The 18,263-nt window shown below is 32.1% G+C and overlaps 2 protein-coding genes across 5 annotated transcripts in view; one reads left to right on the forward strand and one right to left on the reverse strand.

The window, feature by feature from the left end:
- Positions 1-2,582: 2,582 nt before the first annotated feature.
- The window catches only part of LOC105214841 (serine protease grass), a 39,250-nt gene continuing 23,569 nt past the window's right edge, over positions 2,583-18,263 (reverse strand). Inside the window, exons 1-7 of one of the 3 annotated variants that reach the window (XM_054233847.1) lie at positions 5,222-5,363; positions 4,853-5,126; positions 4,573-4,783; positions 3,534-3,808; positions 3,265-3,452; positions 3,093-3,194; positions 2,583-3,010 (exon numbers count right to left, since the gene is read on the reverse strand). In XM_054233847.1, the coding sequence (XP_054089822.1) occupies positions 2,670-3,010; positions 3,093-3,194; positions 3,265-3,452; positions 3,534-3,808; positions 4,573-4,783; positions 4,853-4,881 (1,146 nt within the window). In that variant the 5' untranslated portion in view covers positions 4,882-5,126; positions 5,222-5,363 and the 3' untranslated portion in view covers positions 2,583-2,669. Of the gene's footprint in view, positions 3,011-3,092; positions 3,195-3,264; positions 3,453-3,533; positions 3,809-4,572; positions 4,784-4,852; positions 5,144-5,221; positions 5,364-18,263 lie in introns of those variants that run through there. The other 2 variants (XM_054233846.1, XM_054233848.1) reach the window with 2 other exon arrangements.
- LOC105214842 (calbindin-32) overlaps positions 10,959-18,263 on the forward strand; it is a 179,434-nt gene continuing 172,129 nt past the window's right edge. Inside the window, exon 1 of one of the 2 annotated variants that reach the window (XM_029042046.2) lies at positions 10,959-11,427. The gene's annotated coding sequence lies outside the window, so the exon portion shown is untranslated. The remainder of the gene's footprint in view (positions 11,428-18,263) is intronic. The other variant, XM_011188504.3, reaches the window with a different exon arrangement.

Below are 18,263 nucleotides of genomic sequence, written 5' to 3' on the forward strand. Positions count from 1 at the left end.
AGCGAATGGGTCTGGAGGTGAATGAGGACAAGACGAAATATCTCCTGTCATCAAACAAACAGTCGGCGCATTCGCGTCTTGGCTTCCACGTCACTGTTGACAGTCATAACTTCGAGGTCGTAGATAATTTCGTATGCCTGGGAACCAGCATCAACAACACGAACAATGTCAGCCTCGAAATCCAGCGCAGAATAACTCTTGCCAACAGGTGCTACTTTGGACTGAGTAGGCAATTGAACAGTAAAGTCCTCTCTCGACGAACCAAAATCAAGCTCTACATGTCGCTTATCATTCCCGTCCTGCTCTACGGTGCAGAAGCTTGGACGATGTCAACATCAGATGAGACGACACTAGGAGTTTTCGAGAGGAAAATTTTGCGCAAGATTTATGGTCCTCAGAACATTGGCAACGGCGAATACCGCAGACGATGGAACGATGAGCTGTACGATTTATTCGACAACATTGACATAGTTCAGCGAATAAAAAGACAGCGGCTACGCTGGCTAGGTCATGTTGTCCGAATGGACGAAAACACTCCAGCACTGAAAGTGTTCGATGCAGGACCCGCCGGAGGAAGCCGAGGAAGGGGAAGGCCTCCACTCCGTTGGAGGGACCAGGTGGAGAGCGACCTGGTTAAACTTGGGATCTCCAACTGGCGCCGAACTGCGAAGGAGAGAGAGAGGTGGCGCACTATCGTCGATTCGGCTATAACCGGCTAAACGGTTGCAACGCCAATCACATACATTCAGCATAAAGTTCAATAGAATAACGAAAATCATCATAAATAGTGTATGGGGACTGAGGTAATTCCAGAACCGGTTTCACTCGTTTTCACCACCAAGATGCAATATATCGAAGACTATAAGAAATGTTATAAGAATGAATTACATTAAAATAAAGAAAATATTATATACCGAATTTCATTGAAATCTGTCTAGCCGTTCTTGAGATATGGTTTTTGACCCATAAGTGGGCGACGCCACGCCCATTTTCCATTTTGTAAAAAGCTCTCAGTGCAGCTTCTTTCTGATATTTCTTCTGTAAAATTTAGTGTTTCTGACGTTTTTCGGTAGCGAGTTAACGCACTTTTAGTAATTTTCAACCTAACCTTTGTATGGGAGGCGGGTGTGGTTATTATCCGATTTCTTTCATTTTTGGACTGTATAAGGAAATAGCTAAAAGAACTGACTGCAGAAATTTTTGTTTATATAGCTTTATTGGTTTGCGAGTTATATACATTAAACCTATTTGGGGGACACGCCCACTTTTCTCAAAAAATTACATCAAAATGTGTCCCTCCATAATGCTATCTTATGTTCCTAATTTTATTTTCATAACTTTATTTATGGCTTCGTTATGACACTGTATATGTTTTCGGTTTTCGCCATTTTGTGGGCGTGGCAGTGGACCATCTTCGAAAGCAATCTCCTATGTATTTATAATACGTGGTTTCGATATTATTTGATTTTTTTCTCTTTCATCATATGTCTTCTTCATTTTGTTCGTTAAACCGAGTACTTACAAATCTCCGATGTTCGTACAATGTAACAAATTTGGTTTTTAGTTATAAGCGGTTTTCGTTAAAACGAATATTCGTTATTTTGGAAAACTACTATACTTCAATGTATAATACTTCGTAATACTTAATACTTCGAAAAGATTTCTGAAGAAAAAGAAAAAAAGCAACAAACACATGCGAGAGCTGTAGCACATGAAAATTTTCATTAGCTCTGCTGTGCTACCGCTCTCAATTTTTTGCTACCGCTACGCCAGAGCATAGCGCAGAATTTAATTTTTTGCTCCCGCTCCAGCTATAGTTTTTTACCTAACAAAACTCGGAGCAGAGTAGAGCACATACTTTTACATTGTTATGCTAGGCTATGCTGTGGCTCCCGACAAAGTGGGAGCGGTAGCAAGAGTAAAATGAAATGCTACGAGAGTAAACGCTGATTCCAAGTTTCATTAAGATATCTTAATTTTTACTCAAGTCATTGCTTGCACGGACAGACGGACAGACAGACTTCCGGATTTCAACTCCACTCGTCATCCTGATCATTTATATATGTATATGTATATAACCCCATATCTAACTCTTTTATTTCTTGGTGACACAAACAACCGTTATGTGAACAAAACTATAATACTCTGTGCAACATGTTGCGAGAGTATAAAAATCAAAATCTGCTGGAATTTCAAAAGAACTACTATTCGAATGTATTAATCGGTTAGTATTCAAACGAACAGTTCCACACCGGATATATGTACGTATAATCGGTTTTACAGCATTAATTTTTTTTTAAGAATAATGAGTATGAGCGGGAACAAAGTGAGAAATTTTTTGTGGTAAAACCTATCATATATAAATTTTTTGTGGATTCGCAAAATCACTGACCTATTGAACTATTGACCTAACTTGAAAATAATGTTTCTCGCTAAACAAGATTATCGCGACTGGGAAATTTTAAAATGTTAATTGTTTGTTTTGATGTTATTGTGTATATGTATGCCTGTATGTCTGCTGGTGTTATTATTTATGTGATTTTTGCAGATTAATAGCTGAGTAATAAGTACAGAAAGCAAAGTATTGTTGTATGTTTCTTTATATTATTTTAAAATTTAAATATTTTTAAATACATTTTCATATCAGTTACTTATGTATATATAAATACTCATGTATTGTTGCCTATGATTTCAGTGAGCCAAGGCATGTATTTCATTAAATTTGAATACGCCGCGGAACTCACATTTTTACCACCACAACCGGTTATGCCGAAGGAAACAATACCGAATTGTACTTGACGTCTGATTATTAAGTTGTTGAATAACTTAAAGGGTACGGTTGCAAATAGCGGGCCACCCGAATCACCTTTACATGTATCGATTTCATTTTCACCGCCAGCGCAAATATGATCAAGAGTAATGTTTACGCCGCGTGGGGAGAAAACCTTCTGACAATCTTCACGTGCTCGATGCCGAATTTTGGCATGTTGCAAAACATTACTTTTTTCATCTTTTGAAGAACACAAGAAACATATATTTATAGATATGATATACATAATAAATATATATATATATATATAGAATAAACTTACTACTTTCGGTACGTCCCCAGCCGGCAATGTCATAATGTCGTATTGTATTGCTGTGGTCATAGACGAGCTGCGAAATGGGTAGACAAATGGGTTTAATATGCACTGAAATTATGAAAAAAAGTCCACCGTTATTTTAACTATTAAAATATAATATAATTTATAGCGAATCTACCTTGAGTTATGACCTCAGTTTTCAATTTTAGCAAAGCCACATCATGTGTAAGTCGTCGAAGCGAATAATACGGATGCCTGAAGATTTGTGCGATTTCGTATTCCTCCGTTTTCGGCAGACATAGGCGTATCGAACCAACACAGTCCACATCTGTTGAAGTATCATGTTCCCCCAGGCGTACACTAGATCTATAAGGAAAATTAAAAATACCAATAAAATTAATAAAAAAACTGATTTTTACTTGCATACCATACTCAAACGATACTTACAAGTCCTGTGTTATACAATGTGCAGCCGTCAGCACGAATAAGGATGTTATCAATGTACCACCGCATAAGAATTGACCACCGTCCCTGTTATATTTCAATAATGCCATAAATGGATATTGGCCTAGCGTTGCTGCTTTCCCATTGGATACACGATCCCCTGATAGTCGATTACATTCTACTGCGTTGAGTATTTCCAAGCCTTTAGGATTTAATTGTGTTATATAATTGGTGTCAGGAAAGTAGTAATTGGTTCGATTACAGCAAAGGTGTATTTCCTGTAATAAAATTCAGTTTATTTAACCCTTTCATGTCAGAATTAAAATGGGCGGAGCTAACATTTTTTTAGGACAGATATATATTAGTCTTAACTCAAATATGAAGTGATAAAAATTTCAAAGTCCTATGTATCCTGGTTCATTAGTTACAGGATGTTGCTTATAGGCACAAATTAGATTATTATAAAAAAACTAAACACTTTTTTCGTGAAATTTTTTTTTTAAATAACTCTCTTATCTTTACTTATTTATATAGTTCATTTTGTTTTAAAATAAAACAATTTTTTTTATGTTTTTGAGCACTTTTTGTATAAACACTTCAGTATAACTTTTTCGCGAAACCGATTTTGACAATTCCACTCTGCGGAGAAGGCCTACTGAATGAATACGTGCACAGCTCATTACAAAAAATGTAACTGTAAGCTTGCACAACACATAAGTCTACATAAAACCGCTGGTCAAAAATATTTAAATAACGAGAGTTAGAAGCCGATAAGTACAATGTTGCCTATAGGCAACATTTGGCATGAAAGGGTTAAGTTAGTTTATGAAAAGCAGTTTAAAACAAGTAATGGAAGTAATGTCACGGAATTGTTATAATTCTTATTTTTTATCATATTATAGCTCGTCTTATAGACGTCGGCCACTTTAAAATCAATGAATTGTGAACCAATGATTGAAATACCGTGTCAATTTGACATTATTGTAGTTAAAGTTGGTACTCTAAAGCAAGTAAGTTCTTAATATGTAGATATTATACTCACATCATTTCCGCAAAGCATTTTTTTAACGTCATCTGCATCATGTATATTATTTTGTATTCTCCAATCTGTTAGATTAGCACATTCATTATAATATAGACAAACTCCCGGAGAACCATTTGGTGCATGACAAGGGAAAGTAATTTTGTTGTTATCACTAGTATTCGACAGTATAAATACTTGCAGTATTATTAGCAGCTTTAAACAATGCGAACTGAAAATAAATATATAAGAGTTTTTTAACAAAGCTGATGCATTAAAAATTAATTCAATTACTACTTACCTGGAAAAAGTAATTGTTTGGTGCCACATTGTGAGTCTTCAACTAACACTTGGTGTGCTCTAATCGACATCACAACTTGAAGTGAAATGAAAGAGTAGCGTCTAAACAATTTAATTCAACTCTTGCTTATATTTGAGCTGAACTCGCGTGAGCGTGTACATTTTAAGAAACGAGTACTCAGTATTTCTCTTTTATGTCAAATATAACTAGTCACCGTTGGTATTATGCTGTTGTGTGCCTGATTGTGTGCTTTGTTGGTACTGAGTTCAAACGGCTGCAATGATAAACGTTCTAGGATAAGAACTTTGAGTAACCTGACTTAAGCTGAAGGCTTAAAATAATATATGAAACCAAACTGTGTTGGAGCACCTGTTTCTTAAAATAACGCATCTGCCTTGTGATCTTCAAGTGAATTTACGTGTTATAAATATCTACACTCTAAATTAAAATTGACTGAATTTGTGCTGTTTCGCTAAATCACCGACTTATCCAACTGAGCGAGTACGATAGCTTGGATAAATGCCTCACGCTAAAGGCGAATATAGTCTTATAACAAGAGGGATTTTTGTGTATTAGTGTGAATCAGTGGGAATTTACGTTCATTGATAGCTGAGCATATGTTTTGTAGTTACCCGCTATATCGCTTTGGACTTTACAAAGTACATTTACAAAGTATATACAATGTTACGACATATATTGTATTAGGTGTGGTCTTATCACAAAAGAAGAACTTTTTTTTTATTGAGTACATACATTTTTAAGCAAATTTATTAGCTTTGAAATATTGGCTACATTATGTTAGTGGTGTTCATATTTGGAACAAAAAGTGTTTTGAGAACATAATTTTTTTATCAAATATATGACTATAAAAAATTAAAATAAAAAGAAAAAAATATTTTAAATTTAATAAAATTTAAAAAATACAAAGTAATATAAATGTAATATTTTAATCAATAAAATCAATTGCAATTAATGGTGAAAACTTAAAACAATTTGATACATTTTAAAACTACAGATTATGTTTTTATAAAACAAAAGAAAATGTTTCTTGATATTAAACGACCTTACTTTTATGAGTGTATAAATACCGTAGTAAGTCTATAAAAAAATAATAGATATATCTATAAATAATAAAAATCTGTAATTAAAAAAAAAATCAAAAAAACAATGGAATTTGAAAAACTGTACATCCCTAGTAAATCGGCACTCACAAAAAAAATTTAAAATCAGCAAATTAGGTGATTAGTATAGTAACTGTAGAATTCGTAAAAATATTTACTAGTAGAATGCAGTGAAAAATACTCTAAGCCAATTAATATTGTAATATATAAAAAAATTAGTCAAAGTAAGTCGGCCATCGTGATGTAGTGGTTGGGGCTGCGCGCTGCAATCTACGAGACCAGAGGCAGTTTCCGAGTAAAATACGAAGAATAATACGCTTTCACGACAGTTAGTGCTACATAACCGGAATGAAGCTGAGCCTGTACAAGTACTGTCAAAATGAAAACAATATTTGAAACTATTTGAGAAACACTTTAGCGTAGGGATGAGCGCTAGAATTGATACATTTTTGAAGATCAAATTTTTCATCCGATTTAGTACATATTTCAATCACATATTAGGTTGTAATATTTGCTTTCATAAATATTTCCGTTACATGTTCTATGTTCTAAGATATATGTATTTTACATGGTGGTGGTAGACTTACAGAATAATGCGCCGTTTTCACTATGTCAAATTCAATGACGCTGAATTGACAAGAGTACAATTGTGTCAGTTGTTTTTCTACTGCATTGAACTAAATGAAACACTTTTAATGTTTTCTTTTGGTTGCCTTTTTGTCTCGAGAATTAAATGATATTTCGCTATGACTGTCATTGAATTTGAAGTAATGAACACTTCTAATAAAGATGCTGCATTGACACATACTTTTTGTGAGCACTCAAAAAGTTTTGATATATTACTAGAGCCATTTTAGGGGCTATACCAGTCGAGTTTTTTTACATATTCGATAGTTTATTTTTATACAATAATCTACGATCTTTTTGATTGGTGAAAAGTTGTCAATTTGGCATAAAAAACAACAATTTTTGTACATAAAAAACGTTTTTTTTTGCAGAAATGTTAATTTTTAATATTTTTCAAAAATCGTTGTTCATTTTTTTGTTTCAGATACTCGGATGGAATTAAGTCAGCAGTTGGGGAATTTTTGTTTCCAATATTTTTGTAAAATGAAAATCTTAAAATATAGCTAAAAATATACCTTCTTATGTCCAAAAAATCACAAAATATTCTATCGAGTACTTTCTTTAAAAAAAAAAATCATTTTAATGGGTTACACTCCTATAGCCCATTAAGTATGTTTAGTAACGCCGGTTTTGAAATAACAAGAAATTTTACCATAATGGCAATAATGACATATATAATTGTGATATAATAAATGGACGTCATTGTACGTATGAGTAATATTTTTCCTCGTTGACCATAATGACTGGTGCTGGAAGAAATTTACACTGCGTTATTGACGTAGTTAATAATCAAATGATTCAATAACTGATAAGCAATTATCGGGGAACAACCACTTTGAAGAAATGTATACCCCTTTAGGCCCTCCATTTGCTCTCTAAATTATGCAAAACGCTTTTTTTCTGCATCTGCTTCAAGCTTCTCTCCCAACACTTGAAGTTAATCTGTTCTTAGTCAGCGCGTCTTGCGTTTGTCGTTTTCGTTTTAAGCTTGCTTGTTATTCTTCCACGATTATTCATTCGCTTTCTCTTTACGAGTATATTTCACATTTGTTTTGTTTCTTACTGTTGTTACGCGTATTTTGGCTATTTTGGTTTCGCTGTTGTTTTGTTCGCCGCGTCCAACAGTTTGTTGTTAAATCAAGCAAAGCAGAGAACAGCGGTAAGCGCGCAAGAGATTCGGTACACACGTTCTTTTTTTTCCTATTTATAAAGGTATGATGTCAGTGCGCATGAGCGCTGAGCACACGTTCGTCAGGGCACCAACAATTTTGCCTTGGAAGGACGTGGTTGGAGACAAGTAGTCAATATGGTGAATTTTATGAACAGTGTGTGGAATGGATTAAATAATTTTATCAAAATTTTCGAGGAACCCATTTACTCTTCTTTCAAATCTAGATTTTATTAAAAAGATAAAATAGATTTGAAAGAAAGCCAGATATGTACATACCTATACATAATCTGAAAATCTGTCGTTTTATCAGAAATGATTCCTGATGTAAAAAATTTCGGCTTGTAGTTAGGCGACGAAGAATAAGAGCTCTTGACAAATGAGGGCTTTGAATGCTCGAATTTATATTATATGAGTAAAAAATCGGTTGAAAGTTAGTAAATACCCTAATTTAGTAAATTTTAATTTATAGTTTTCAGAGCAAGCTATTCTCGAAAAATTATACGATTTGGAGTGTAAAAGTAAGAAGAAAACAATTTCGACCACCAAAAATCACAAAAGTTGCTTTGAGGATAATATATTTAAAACAATTAAGGAAAGGCTAAGTTCGGGTGCAACCGAACATTTTGTACTCTCGCAATATATTGATGTAATTTTATTAAGACAACAAATAATTTGACTCATATATTCGGAATAAAGTCTAATAGAATAATGAAAATCATCTTATATCAGGGGCGAACGCAGGGGGGTTTTTGGGGTGTTAAAACCCCCCAAAGTAATTGAATTTTTAAATAATAGAATTTAATTCTACATAGTCATTTGAAAAATTGTAATTTGTTGTTTTCAAAGCAATCTTTCTGCCGACGATGTATAAATATGTAAAATAAATGAATACATTAGTCACTAACAGCGTTACCGTTTGGATACAATTGTATCTTTTTTGATACTTTTTTGTTCACAAACGGCCTATTTTGATACTTTTCTGCTGATAGAATTTAATTTCTATGAGAATGTTAAACTAAAAACAAACCTATTGTATCTGGATAGTATTAAAAAGTTGTGGGAATGTAGGCCAATTAAAAAACCCACCCCAAAAACCAAACCCTTATAACTCTGTGGCTGCTGAACTGGATTTTTTTAGATTTAAGGGGAATTGTGAGTCGAAAATGGACTTCTTTTGAAAATTAGTCCTGAACTGAAAAGTCACCAATAAGGTTTCTATTATTTTTTTTACAGTTTATTGTTAATCATAATACGGGAAAAATTTGAAAAATTTTTATTATGACTTTCAGTTTTCGTTCCATGAGCAAACTGTTGTGAAATAAATTTAAATTAAAAAAAATTAAGCTATTTGCAAAAAAATACTTGAGTGTCTTAACTAAAATGTCTATATTTTTAATAAAAACAACCAGAAAAAACTTTACTTATTATTTGTTTTTCAAAATTGAACAATCGTTTAAACTAATTTTTGTATCAGTTAAAACAATAGCCGCAGAATTAGATTTAGAAATCAAAATTCCGCGTTTGGGAAACGGCAATCATAAAGGCGAACCGGAAGAATATTACCGCAGATCAATTTATATACCGTTTTTAGATAATTTTTTGGTCCAAATCAATGAACGATTTTTAAAACATGGAGAGCTGCTTTGCAAAATTGAAAACATTTTGCCAAATAAATGCATAAATCTTGACGTTATTGAGATGCAGGAGACTGTTCGTGTTTTAGAAAAGCAATGGCCCGCTGATGTAGAAGATCCCGATGATTTCGTTGCTGAATTTAGAATGTGGAAAAGGTTAAAAATCTTTTCTGCAGATTATATTTTCTAACTAAAATTTTGAATATATTTTCAGGAACTGGTTAAATCAAACAAAGAGATCCAAAACTTTTTTAGACGCGTTGAATTGTTGCGATGCAAAAATTTTCAAAACAGTGCAACGTTTTTTAAAGATTGGAGCAACAATCTCTACATCTGTCGCTTCAAGTGAACGCTCGTTTTCCTCACTTCGCAGGCTTAAAACATATTTAAGAAATAAAACTGGAGAAGCACGCCTGAACGGAATGGCTCTCTTGAATATCCATAGAGATATAGACGTGACGGAGGAAGAGATTTTAAATGTTATGACCCAAAATAAAAGAAGATTTGTGAATAAAATAATGAAACATTGTCTTTTTACCTAAAACCGCCCCCCCCCCCAAATTTTTTGCCTGCGTTCGCCACTGTCTTATATGGTATATGAGGTAATTCCTCAACCGATTTCACTCAATTTCCCACCAAGCTAAGCTATATCCAAGATCCGATTTTAATAATTTTTGGAATAGAGACACACAATTAGAAGAAAAAGACTTCCTCTGAATTAAATTAAAATATCTGAGAGATTTACCGATATTTTCGGTGAAAAATTCCCATTAGGCACTGAGTTTTTCATTTTCGATATCCGATTTCGACAATCTGAGCAGCAATCCTTCTGCAATTTTTTCTGTAAAATTAAGTGCTTTTGACGTTTTCCGTTAGTGAGTTAACGAACTTTTAGTAATTTTCAACCTAACCTTTGTATGGGAGGTGGGCGTGGCTATTATCCGATTTTAACTATATGCATGGTGTATGATGGGGTACGTAAGTGAAACGACTACAGAAAGTTCCTTTATTCCCAATTTTACTTTTATAGCTTTATTTATGGCTTGGTTATGACACTTTAAAGGTTTATAGTTGTCACCTTTTTTAGGGTTATAAAGGAATAAATGAACATAGCAAAGAATCGAGTTCTCTAATAATAATATATTATTTTGATGTTCTTTGAAGATTAACTCCGCTTTTTCAATCATATACAATTGGTGGATTAATAATTCTGTTGAATGCGTCGCTGTGCTCAGTGTACCTCACAACCACCCACCTGTACATAACAACATTTGTTGCGTCAACATGTTGCTGGCACTTACAGCTGTATAAGCGCATATAATTCACATTTTCATTCATAGCGGCGTGGCATTTATTTGTTTGTTTGTGCCTTATTGCATGCGCTACGCTGTCCCAGGAATATTTTTTATAACGCACAACACACACACACGACATTCAAAATAAATAAAAGAAAGAAACGAAAAAAAAGTACAGGCAACCCACACGCAAACGCGCTCTTGGCCACATTTACTGTTGCTTTATGCTGTGGTGAATTGCTGTTGGCCCAACATAGCGCGCACATTTACGTTACGTTGCAACATCAGCCGTTCGAGGAATTTTCAAGCAAAAACCCTGCTTCAGCTCGTAAACCAACCAGTCTGCAAAGGATTCTCAAAGCAAACGTTTCACAAGTCAAACGCTAATAGCGACGCGCACTTGAAAATCTTTTGTGTAGAAAATCCTAAGAAATTGTGTTAAAAAGCATATTTTTTGGAGCAAAAAAATACAAACAAAATTTTTTTTGAAAAAAAAATTTTTTTGAGAAAATCTTTTTGAAAGTAAAATTGGTGTTTATTGAAATTTTGACGAAAGAAAAAATTGTGCAAAAACAATTGTAACATTTGCCAAGTAAATTTTAACTGCAATTGTAAGTGCTGCGAGCAAAGTTACAGCGGAAGTGCACGCCAACAAGCAAGCCAACGGCCAAGCAGAAGCACAGTTAAGCAGAAAACGACGCAACAACTGTTCTCCTCCAATTCACGGGTACATTTTATTTTTATTGCGATATTTCTTGCGTATTTACCTTTGTATACATTTTACGACCATTTAGGGTGTTTTATTTATTTTTACCACTTTCTATTTCAACTTTGATGCTTGTGGGTATGACGTTAGTAAAGAAATGGGTTCAGTGTGCCGCAAATATCTTACAGCTTGATTATTTAGTTGCTAAACATTTTATTCATTTCTTTTGAAACAAAATTATTCAACAATTAGTGTATATTAGCGTAGAAATGTGGATAAACACAAATCTGCCTTGCAATTTGCAATATATTTAGTCACAGAGTATATCAAACGGTTTATTCAGTTGTTCGGCGTGTCGTATGCGTAACTCAAAAATTATGTCTTTGGAACAGAAATGTTTCCAACGTCAGGACCTTATCGTTTATATAAAATACACAATTTTTTTTGTACGAAATTTATAAATTTTCAAAATTACTTGTTTTTGAAAAATAATATATTTTGGAAAAATCCAAAAAATTTACAAAAATTCGGAATTGTTATTTTTAATTTCAAATTGGGCTTTAGCGTTTGCTCTTCATTTACTTTACAAAATATTTAACATATTCTCCGCTATTAAGCCGCGGAAACCCAATCTTCTTGTGCAAAAATTGTCGGGAATATTTGAATGCCAAGACATTTTGATTACTTCAGCGGCCTTTATTATGTTTTCGGTTTTTTAGACTTATACTAAATAATATATAGCGTATAATAGGAAAATAAATAGATAAATAGGTATATAATTTGTATCAAGATAAATTTAAATTCAAAATAAAGTCTTTTATAAAAAATTATTCAGAAATGTTTGGTAACCCAGACAATAAATACGAATCGTGCCTTAATTGAAGCAAGAAAACTCCACCTTCTCCAAAAAATATCCGTAATCGTCGAAATAAGCTAGTGTGCCGTCGCAGGCTTATCAAATAAATAATTTAAATTTGTACGTTTTCACTTTGTGTATAGTTTAAATACCAAAGTTGCTAACTAATATGTTCCAAATGATGCCTTAACTTCTTGTGATACTCGCACAACATGAGTCTCTCAACATACAAATATATTTTTATTTGAACAAACATGTGAAATACGATTCTTTACAGCACTATGCTGTTCAAAAAATCTGTGGAAATAATATTTTTTTCATACAAAATGAGCAGCCTGAGACTGAACTGAGAAGCTGAAACATCGAAAGAAATTTTTTTGAAGCAGTTTTCATTTAGTGTTTGATATTTTTTGGTTATACCAGATCTGGTTCCAAGACCATTTAGAAAGGTACGTTTGCTGTAGCCGTGAGATATATAAATTAAAGCTCTAAATATATTTCCTTCTAACACATTTCGCTACTGGGAATGCAATGTACAAGCTATTTACAAATTCCATCCATCAAACATTCTATATATAGAGTTTAAGCAGACATAATAATCTACTACACAACCTTTGACCCGTGTTATTGAAACTGAGGCTTGTAGAAAAGTCAGTCAGTCAAAATAACAATAAAATAAAATGGCAAATTTAAATTATTTCCGCTCAATTGAGTTTTCAATGAATTTTCTGAATGTAAATGAACAATTACTGCACAAGTTGCCGTTGTTGTAGAATAAGTGGCTATCGAAAATATGCGATCCTTATAGTGCAAAAAAATATAAAAAAATAAGAAAACATGAAAAATAATTTCTTAAATGGGATTTTCCAATCTGAAACTACTCTCCGTGAGGCCATTACTCTTAAAAATAAAATTTAAAAGGAATTTCATACGAATCACAAAAAATCTTCTTGAAGGCTATAAGTACAATATTTTCACTAAATTTAATAGGAAAGTGAAATAAATCACAGAGTACATATTTGAAAAAGAACTTCCTATAGGTATTTTGAAATAATGAATACTTTCTAATTTCAATGTAACATCATTTGTGTACAATACCTAGTAGACGAAAAGCATGATTTTTAGCAGATTTAACATGATCCGTTGTTTATCGTTTGAGGACTGACCGAGTTTTTACTCATTCTTGTGTTGAGTTTATCCGCTAAATGGAGCGTACTGCTTGTTTTAAGTTGCTTCTAAAAAGCGTATAGATTTTATAAATATTTTTTTCATGTGTGAAGTACACTCGAAAGTTTTCTTTTGTCGAACTCAAAAACTACGATTGACCCTACGAAGTTTCAGATTGTTTTTGAAAAAAGTATTTTCTGTAATTTATTTTTCTTTTTCTGGTGAAATATTTTTCAGGCTCGGGAGATTTATTTTTGATCGTATCAAAAGTAAATATAAAAACTTACAGTGTTTTCTTTTCTTGATGAAAATGCTACCTTTTTATATTTCAACATTATACAAATGCTGCATTACCTCTTTGAATGTGTTCCATTTTTTACATGATAAAGTAACAATAAAATATTTTCCTATTATGCTGGTCAACTCTCACTCAGGGCAGAATAAATTTTACAGTAAAGAAATAGCTATTAGTGCGTTGTTCTCATTATTTCATGTATAAGGTTGAATTCTATGAAGGACGACACAATATATCTCCCTTCGATTACCTTACCTAGAATATTGTGTAAGTATAAGTCTCTCGACTGACTTTTTTTATTCTGTTGAACTACATTGTCGAAATCTTTTAAAGGATTATGTTAAGTTTAAAGGTTTTGAAGTTACAATTCTTTAACATAAATGAATCCATGTTAATTCTGTTCTAGGGACAATCCCAACGCTCTCCCATTTATATAACAATCTCATTTCCCAAATAGCTACACATTATAGTACAAATACTTTTGAGTTAAAAAAATACATCAGTACTTTGAAGTAAATTTGCAGAATATTAATTGCAGTCGAAGCATATTTTCATTATTCTAATTATTAATGCATGATTCAAATAAATATTTTCAAAGAAGAAAACAACATAAATGAGGTAATTATTTGGTGAGCAATGCGATTTTAAAAAGCAATCATATATGAAAGAAAAAACTCAAATGCTCAAAATCAACTTATTATTGCGGACAAATAAAATAAAAACGAGTATATAACGCACGCGATATTAATTTAATTGCATAAGAAAGCAAAGTGAATTATAAATCTTAAAACAACAACAAACCACAATAATTATACAAATTTTAACAAATATTTATTTGACTTGTAATATGGGGATTTGTTTAGTTTTATCATGCCATTGTACGTTGGCTACTACGATGATAAATGATTTTTCACTAGAAATAGATTTTTGTGCTATAAAATAATAAGAAGAAATCAGAAATCATTAGAATATTAGTTATTTGGATAATTTAGGTATACAATTATCTTCATGAATGGAGGCAGTAAAAGAGAGCCTGTGGATGGCTTCTTAAAGCGGTGTAACTTTTGTTATTCTGACCATATTTAATTATATCAATACAATTTATACCAGTTTGTTGGTTTGATTCAACAATATTAAATTAATATAGTATTAACCTGTCTTTCAGTTTATTGACATTTAATACTCTTACGTCTGCTATACAATATATAATATATTCAGCTCACTTTCATTCATAAAAGGTCTAAAGTTTGCGGTATTGCCAACCGCAAAATGTTTTTATTGCCTCTAATTGAAACCACAACGTAAAGAAATTAGCTGCTAATTGGATTTAGACGCGTTGTTTGTTCTTTTATTTTTAGTAGAAATCTCGATTTTTTCGACCAAATCATTGAATTTATAATTTCCTGCTTCTTTATTTGGTTAATCGAAAAAAAATTTGTATTAATAACTTGTTTTACTTTATACATATATATAGGTGTATATGTAGATAAGTTTGCATAATGCTGATGCGTCTCATTAAACATCACGGTGGTATTTCCTGTTTATACGCAATTACAAATAGTCGATAATTATTGCAAAATTATTGTATTATGTAAAAGAGAAATATGCAGCGGCATAAGTTTCCCATCAAAACTCATACTACTTTATAATGAATTGAAAATTTTCCATTTACGTGTGCATTAAGCGTGAAATATTAGCGCTCATAATTTCCAGTTTGTAATAAGAAGTTTTATATATTACATATTATGTGTACTTAGTAGTGTGAAATTAATTATCAATAACGAAGAAAAGAAATTTCCCATTTATATAAACAATGTCAGCAATGGAGAAAGAAATTATTCAAATATCAAATTTCCAAAGTATCATCTAGAGTAAAGTAAAAATGTAAATCTTTAAACCTCAGTTCTTAACTGAGAATATTATCGAAAAAACGAGCGACTGTCTTCAATTTGCCAAACCTTAAATAGTAGGGAATCGAACATACCACTGGTATACTTAAGTAATATATTCTCTCTTATATTGGGCCTTATCATTGAATCTGTTTCGATTGAAAAATGTTTCGATATGATCGAAAAATTTCACGTTCATATCATTGAAACCGTATTGAAAATAAAATTTACGACCACATTGAACTCACTTACCGACTCAAAAAAATACATTCCTCGTCTAATAGATGTCGTTAATTATGAAATCATTGATTTCGCAAAATCGAAAATTTTGGTCGAAATCTATCCGTTGATGAATGAGTTGTGGAAATTTAAAAGAAATTTTGAAGTATTTATGTAAATAATTATTGAAGACGGATTAAATTATATCTTAAATGGGTATTTTAGAGACAAAAGGCAGAAATAGACTAACAAAAATTTAAGGTGTAAAAAGTTGCAAGTTGCAGTCTATCGACGGAATGAATGATTGCATGAAAATTTTCCATCGAAAATCTTTATCGTATTGAAATCGAATTCGCTGCGGATTCAATGAGTTTCACTTATTTTATTGGTTTTTTTCGCTGGGAAATTTTCTGAAAAGAGAGCAAAGTTAATAAATTCAGAGCAGAGAATTGGTTAATCTAAAAGTATACATATCTTTATAAAAATATTAGAATTTCTTTCAAACGTAAACCGAGTACAGGCTATCTTCAGTCTTTATAAAAGTTATCTGTTATCGGCCACATATTTATTTTGAATATTTCAACTGATTCAATTATGGTATATCTACGATGCTATGGATCTAGCCTAGTTCACCGCTGCCGTTACTGGTAGTTTTGAGTATTTATACAACGTGAGGTAGCTATCTATTCGAATAATAATGAATCTGTTTTACTAGACCTTACACCATTTTAGTTGGGTCTATTTATTAAGAGTTCTGTGACACTTGTATATAACTTATGCTCCGTCAGAGGTCACTTCTTAAATTTAGTTTTCTACCCACAATATAACTATAACTCCCCACTACTATCCATCATGCCTGCAAAGAATGTGGCAAAGCTACTTAGAAATAAAAAAAACATCACAAATTACACAAACAATTTGATTTTAGTGCCCAAAAAACAGGATAATAAATTAGACTGCAGTAAAGAAGCGCCACATAAATTTGCTATTTAATAGATGAACGAAATTTATTACATTTTCACAGCATAAAATGTGTAACTTATTACATTTTGAATTCTTTATAAATATTGCTATAAAATAGAAGAAGTTCGTAAATCTCAAAATCAAAGAAAAAATTGGAAATTTCAGAAAATCCATCATATTTCGCAAAAGAGTAAATTGTTTACTTCTAAAACATTGACTGCAAAACGTCAGATTATCACAAATGGGAATTGAAAATATTTTTTTTTTTACTTCGACTTAATAATTTAATACGAAGTAATAATTCAGCGCAAAGTAATAATTTTCACACCACTTATTTACACATAGCACAATTTATAACAATATGAATATAAACATAATTTCGTAAAGAGAGAGAATTTAATTTATAAAAAAAATATGTATATACTCACAGTCGAAATATAGCAAATATGTTTGAAGTGTTAATTACAAGGCGATAAAAACTTTAAGTCAGCTGCTTTAATCTCTGGAAATGGGAAATTCCAACACAGCGGCGTTGGCGCATGCCGGGTTGGTGATAAATCGTTGGGTATGTGGCATGTGAGTGCGTAAATCATTATATTATCAGTGTACTTGAGTAAGTGTTTCCGAAAGTATTTGTAAAATTCATGAAGGCCTTTTAATGCGATAGGGGTGATTAAAGGAATATCGTGGACTTACTTACCAAAAAAAAAAAAAAATGAAAGTAAATGTGCTGATGTAATATATAGTTAATATACATATAGGCCACTTGTTGTGGTAGCATTTGTGTTGTGGATAAGGCCGGCACGTATAATCTGGATACGAATCCAGCTTTTGGTTTTCCTAATAGCAGTCGTCTCTTGGTAGATAATGACAATGCTACGAGAATGTTTCTCTCATGAAAATTCAACCAATATCAAACAGCCAGCCGAATAAGATTTCGACTCCTTTAGTTTTTTTTCTTTGTATACAAAAGTCCATTTTATAGGCTCAATCAATTTATTATTAAATGTAAGGTTCGTGACTTATATATATAATATTATAATTATTGTTAAGAGAAATATACAATTAAAACGTCTAAACCAGGGCTCTTAAAATTATTCGAATAAACTAAATTCGATTATTCGAATATCAGGATGGTAACCGTTTGTATGAATATTAACCGATTATTCGAATAGTTGTTCTGCTGCGACTATTCGATAGTTGCCCTACTGTGAGTATTTGAATAAATGAAAATTGTTTGAAATGTTCAGCCTTTGTGTTTTGCTTGTTTTAAATTTGTGAAAATGTCAATTGTGCGCGGATATAAAATTTTCTGAAATTTCCGGACCATTTTTCGTGACTTTTACTTTTTTCAATAAAAAGGAAAGAAAATAATGAACTTGTACCGTTCGAATAGTCGACAACAAACATTTAATCGAATAGTCGACGACTTACGACTATCCGGATAGTGCATACCGAATATTATTAT

The sequence above is a fragment of the Zeugodacus cucurbitae genome, chromosome 6 (genome assembly GCF_028554725.1).
Source record: "Zeugodacus cucurbitae isolate PBARC_wt_2022May chromosome 6, idZeuCucr1.2, whole genome shotgun sequence".
Taxonomy (NCBI): Eukaryota; Metazoa; Arthropoda; class Insecta; order Diptera; family Tephritidae; genus Zeugodacus; species Zeugodacus cucurbitae.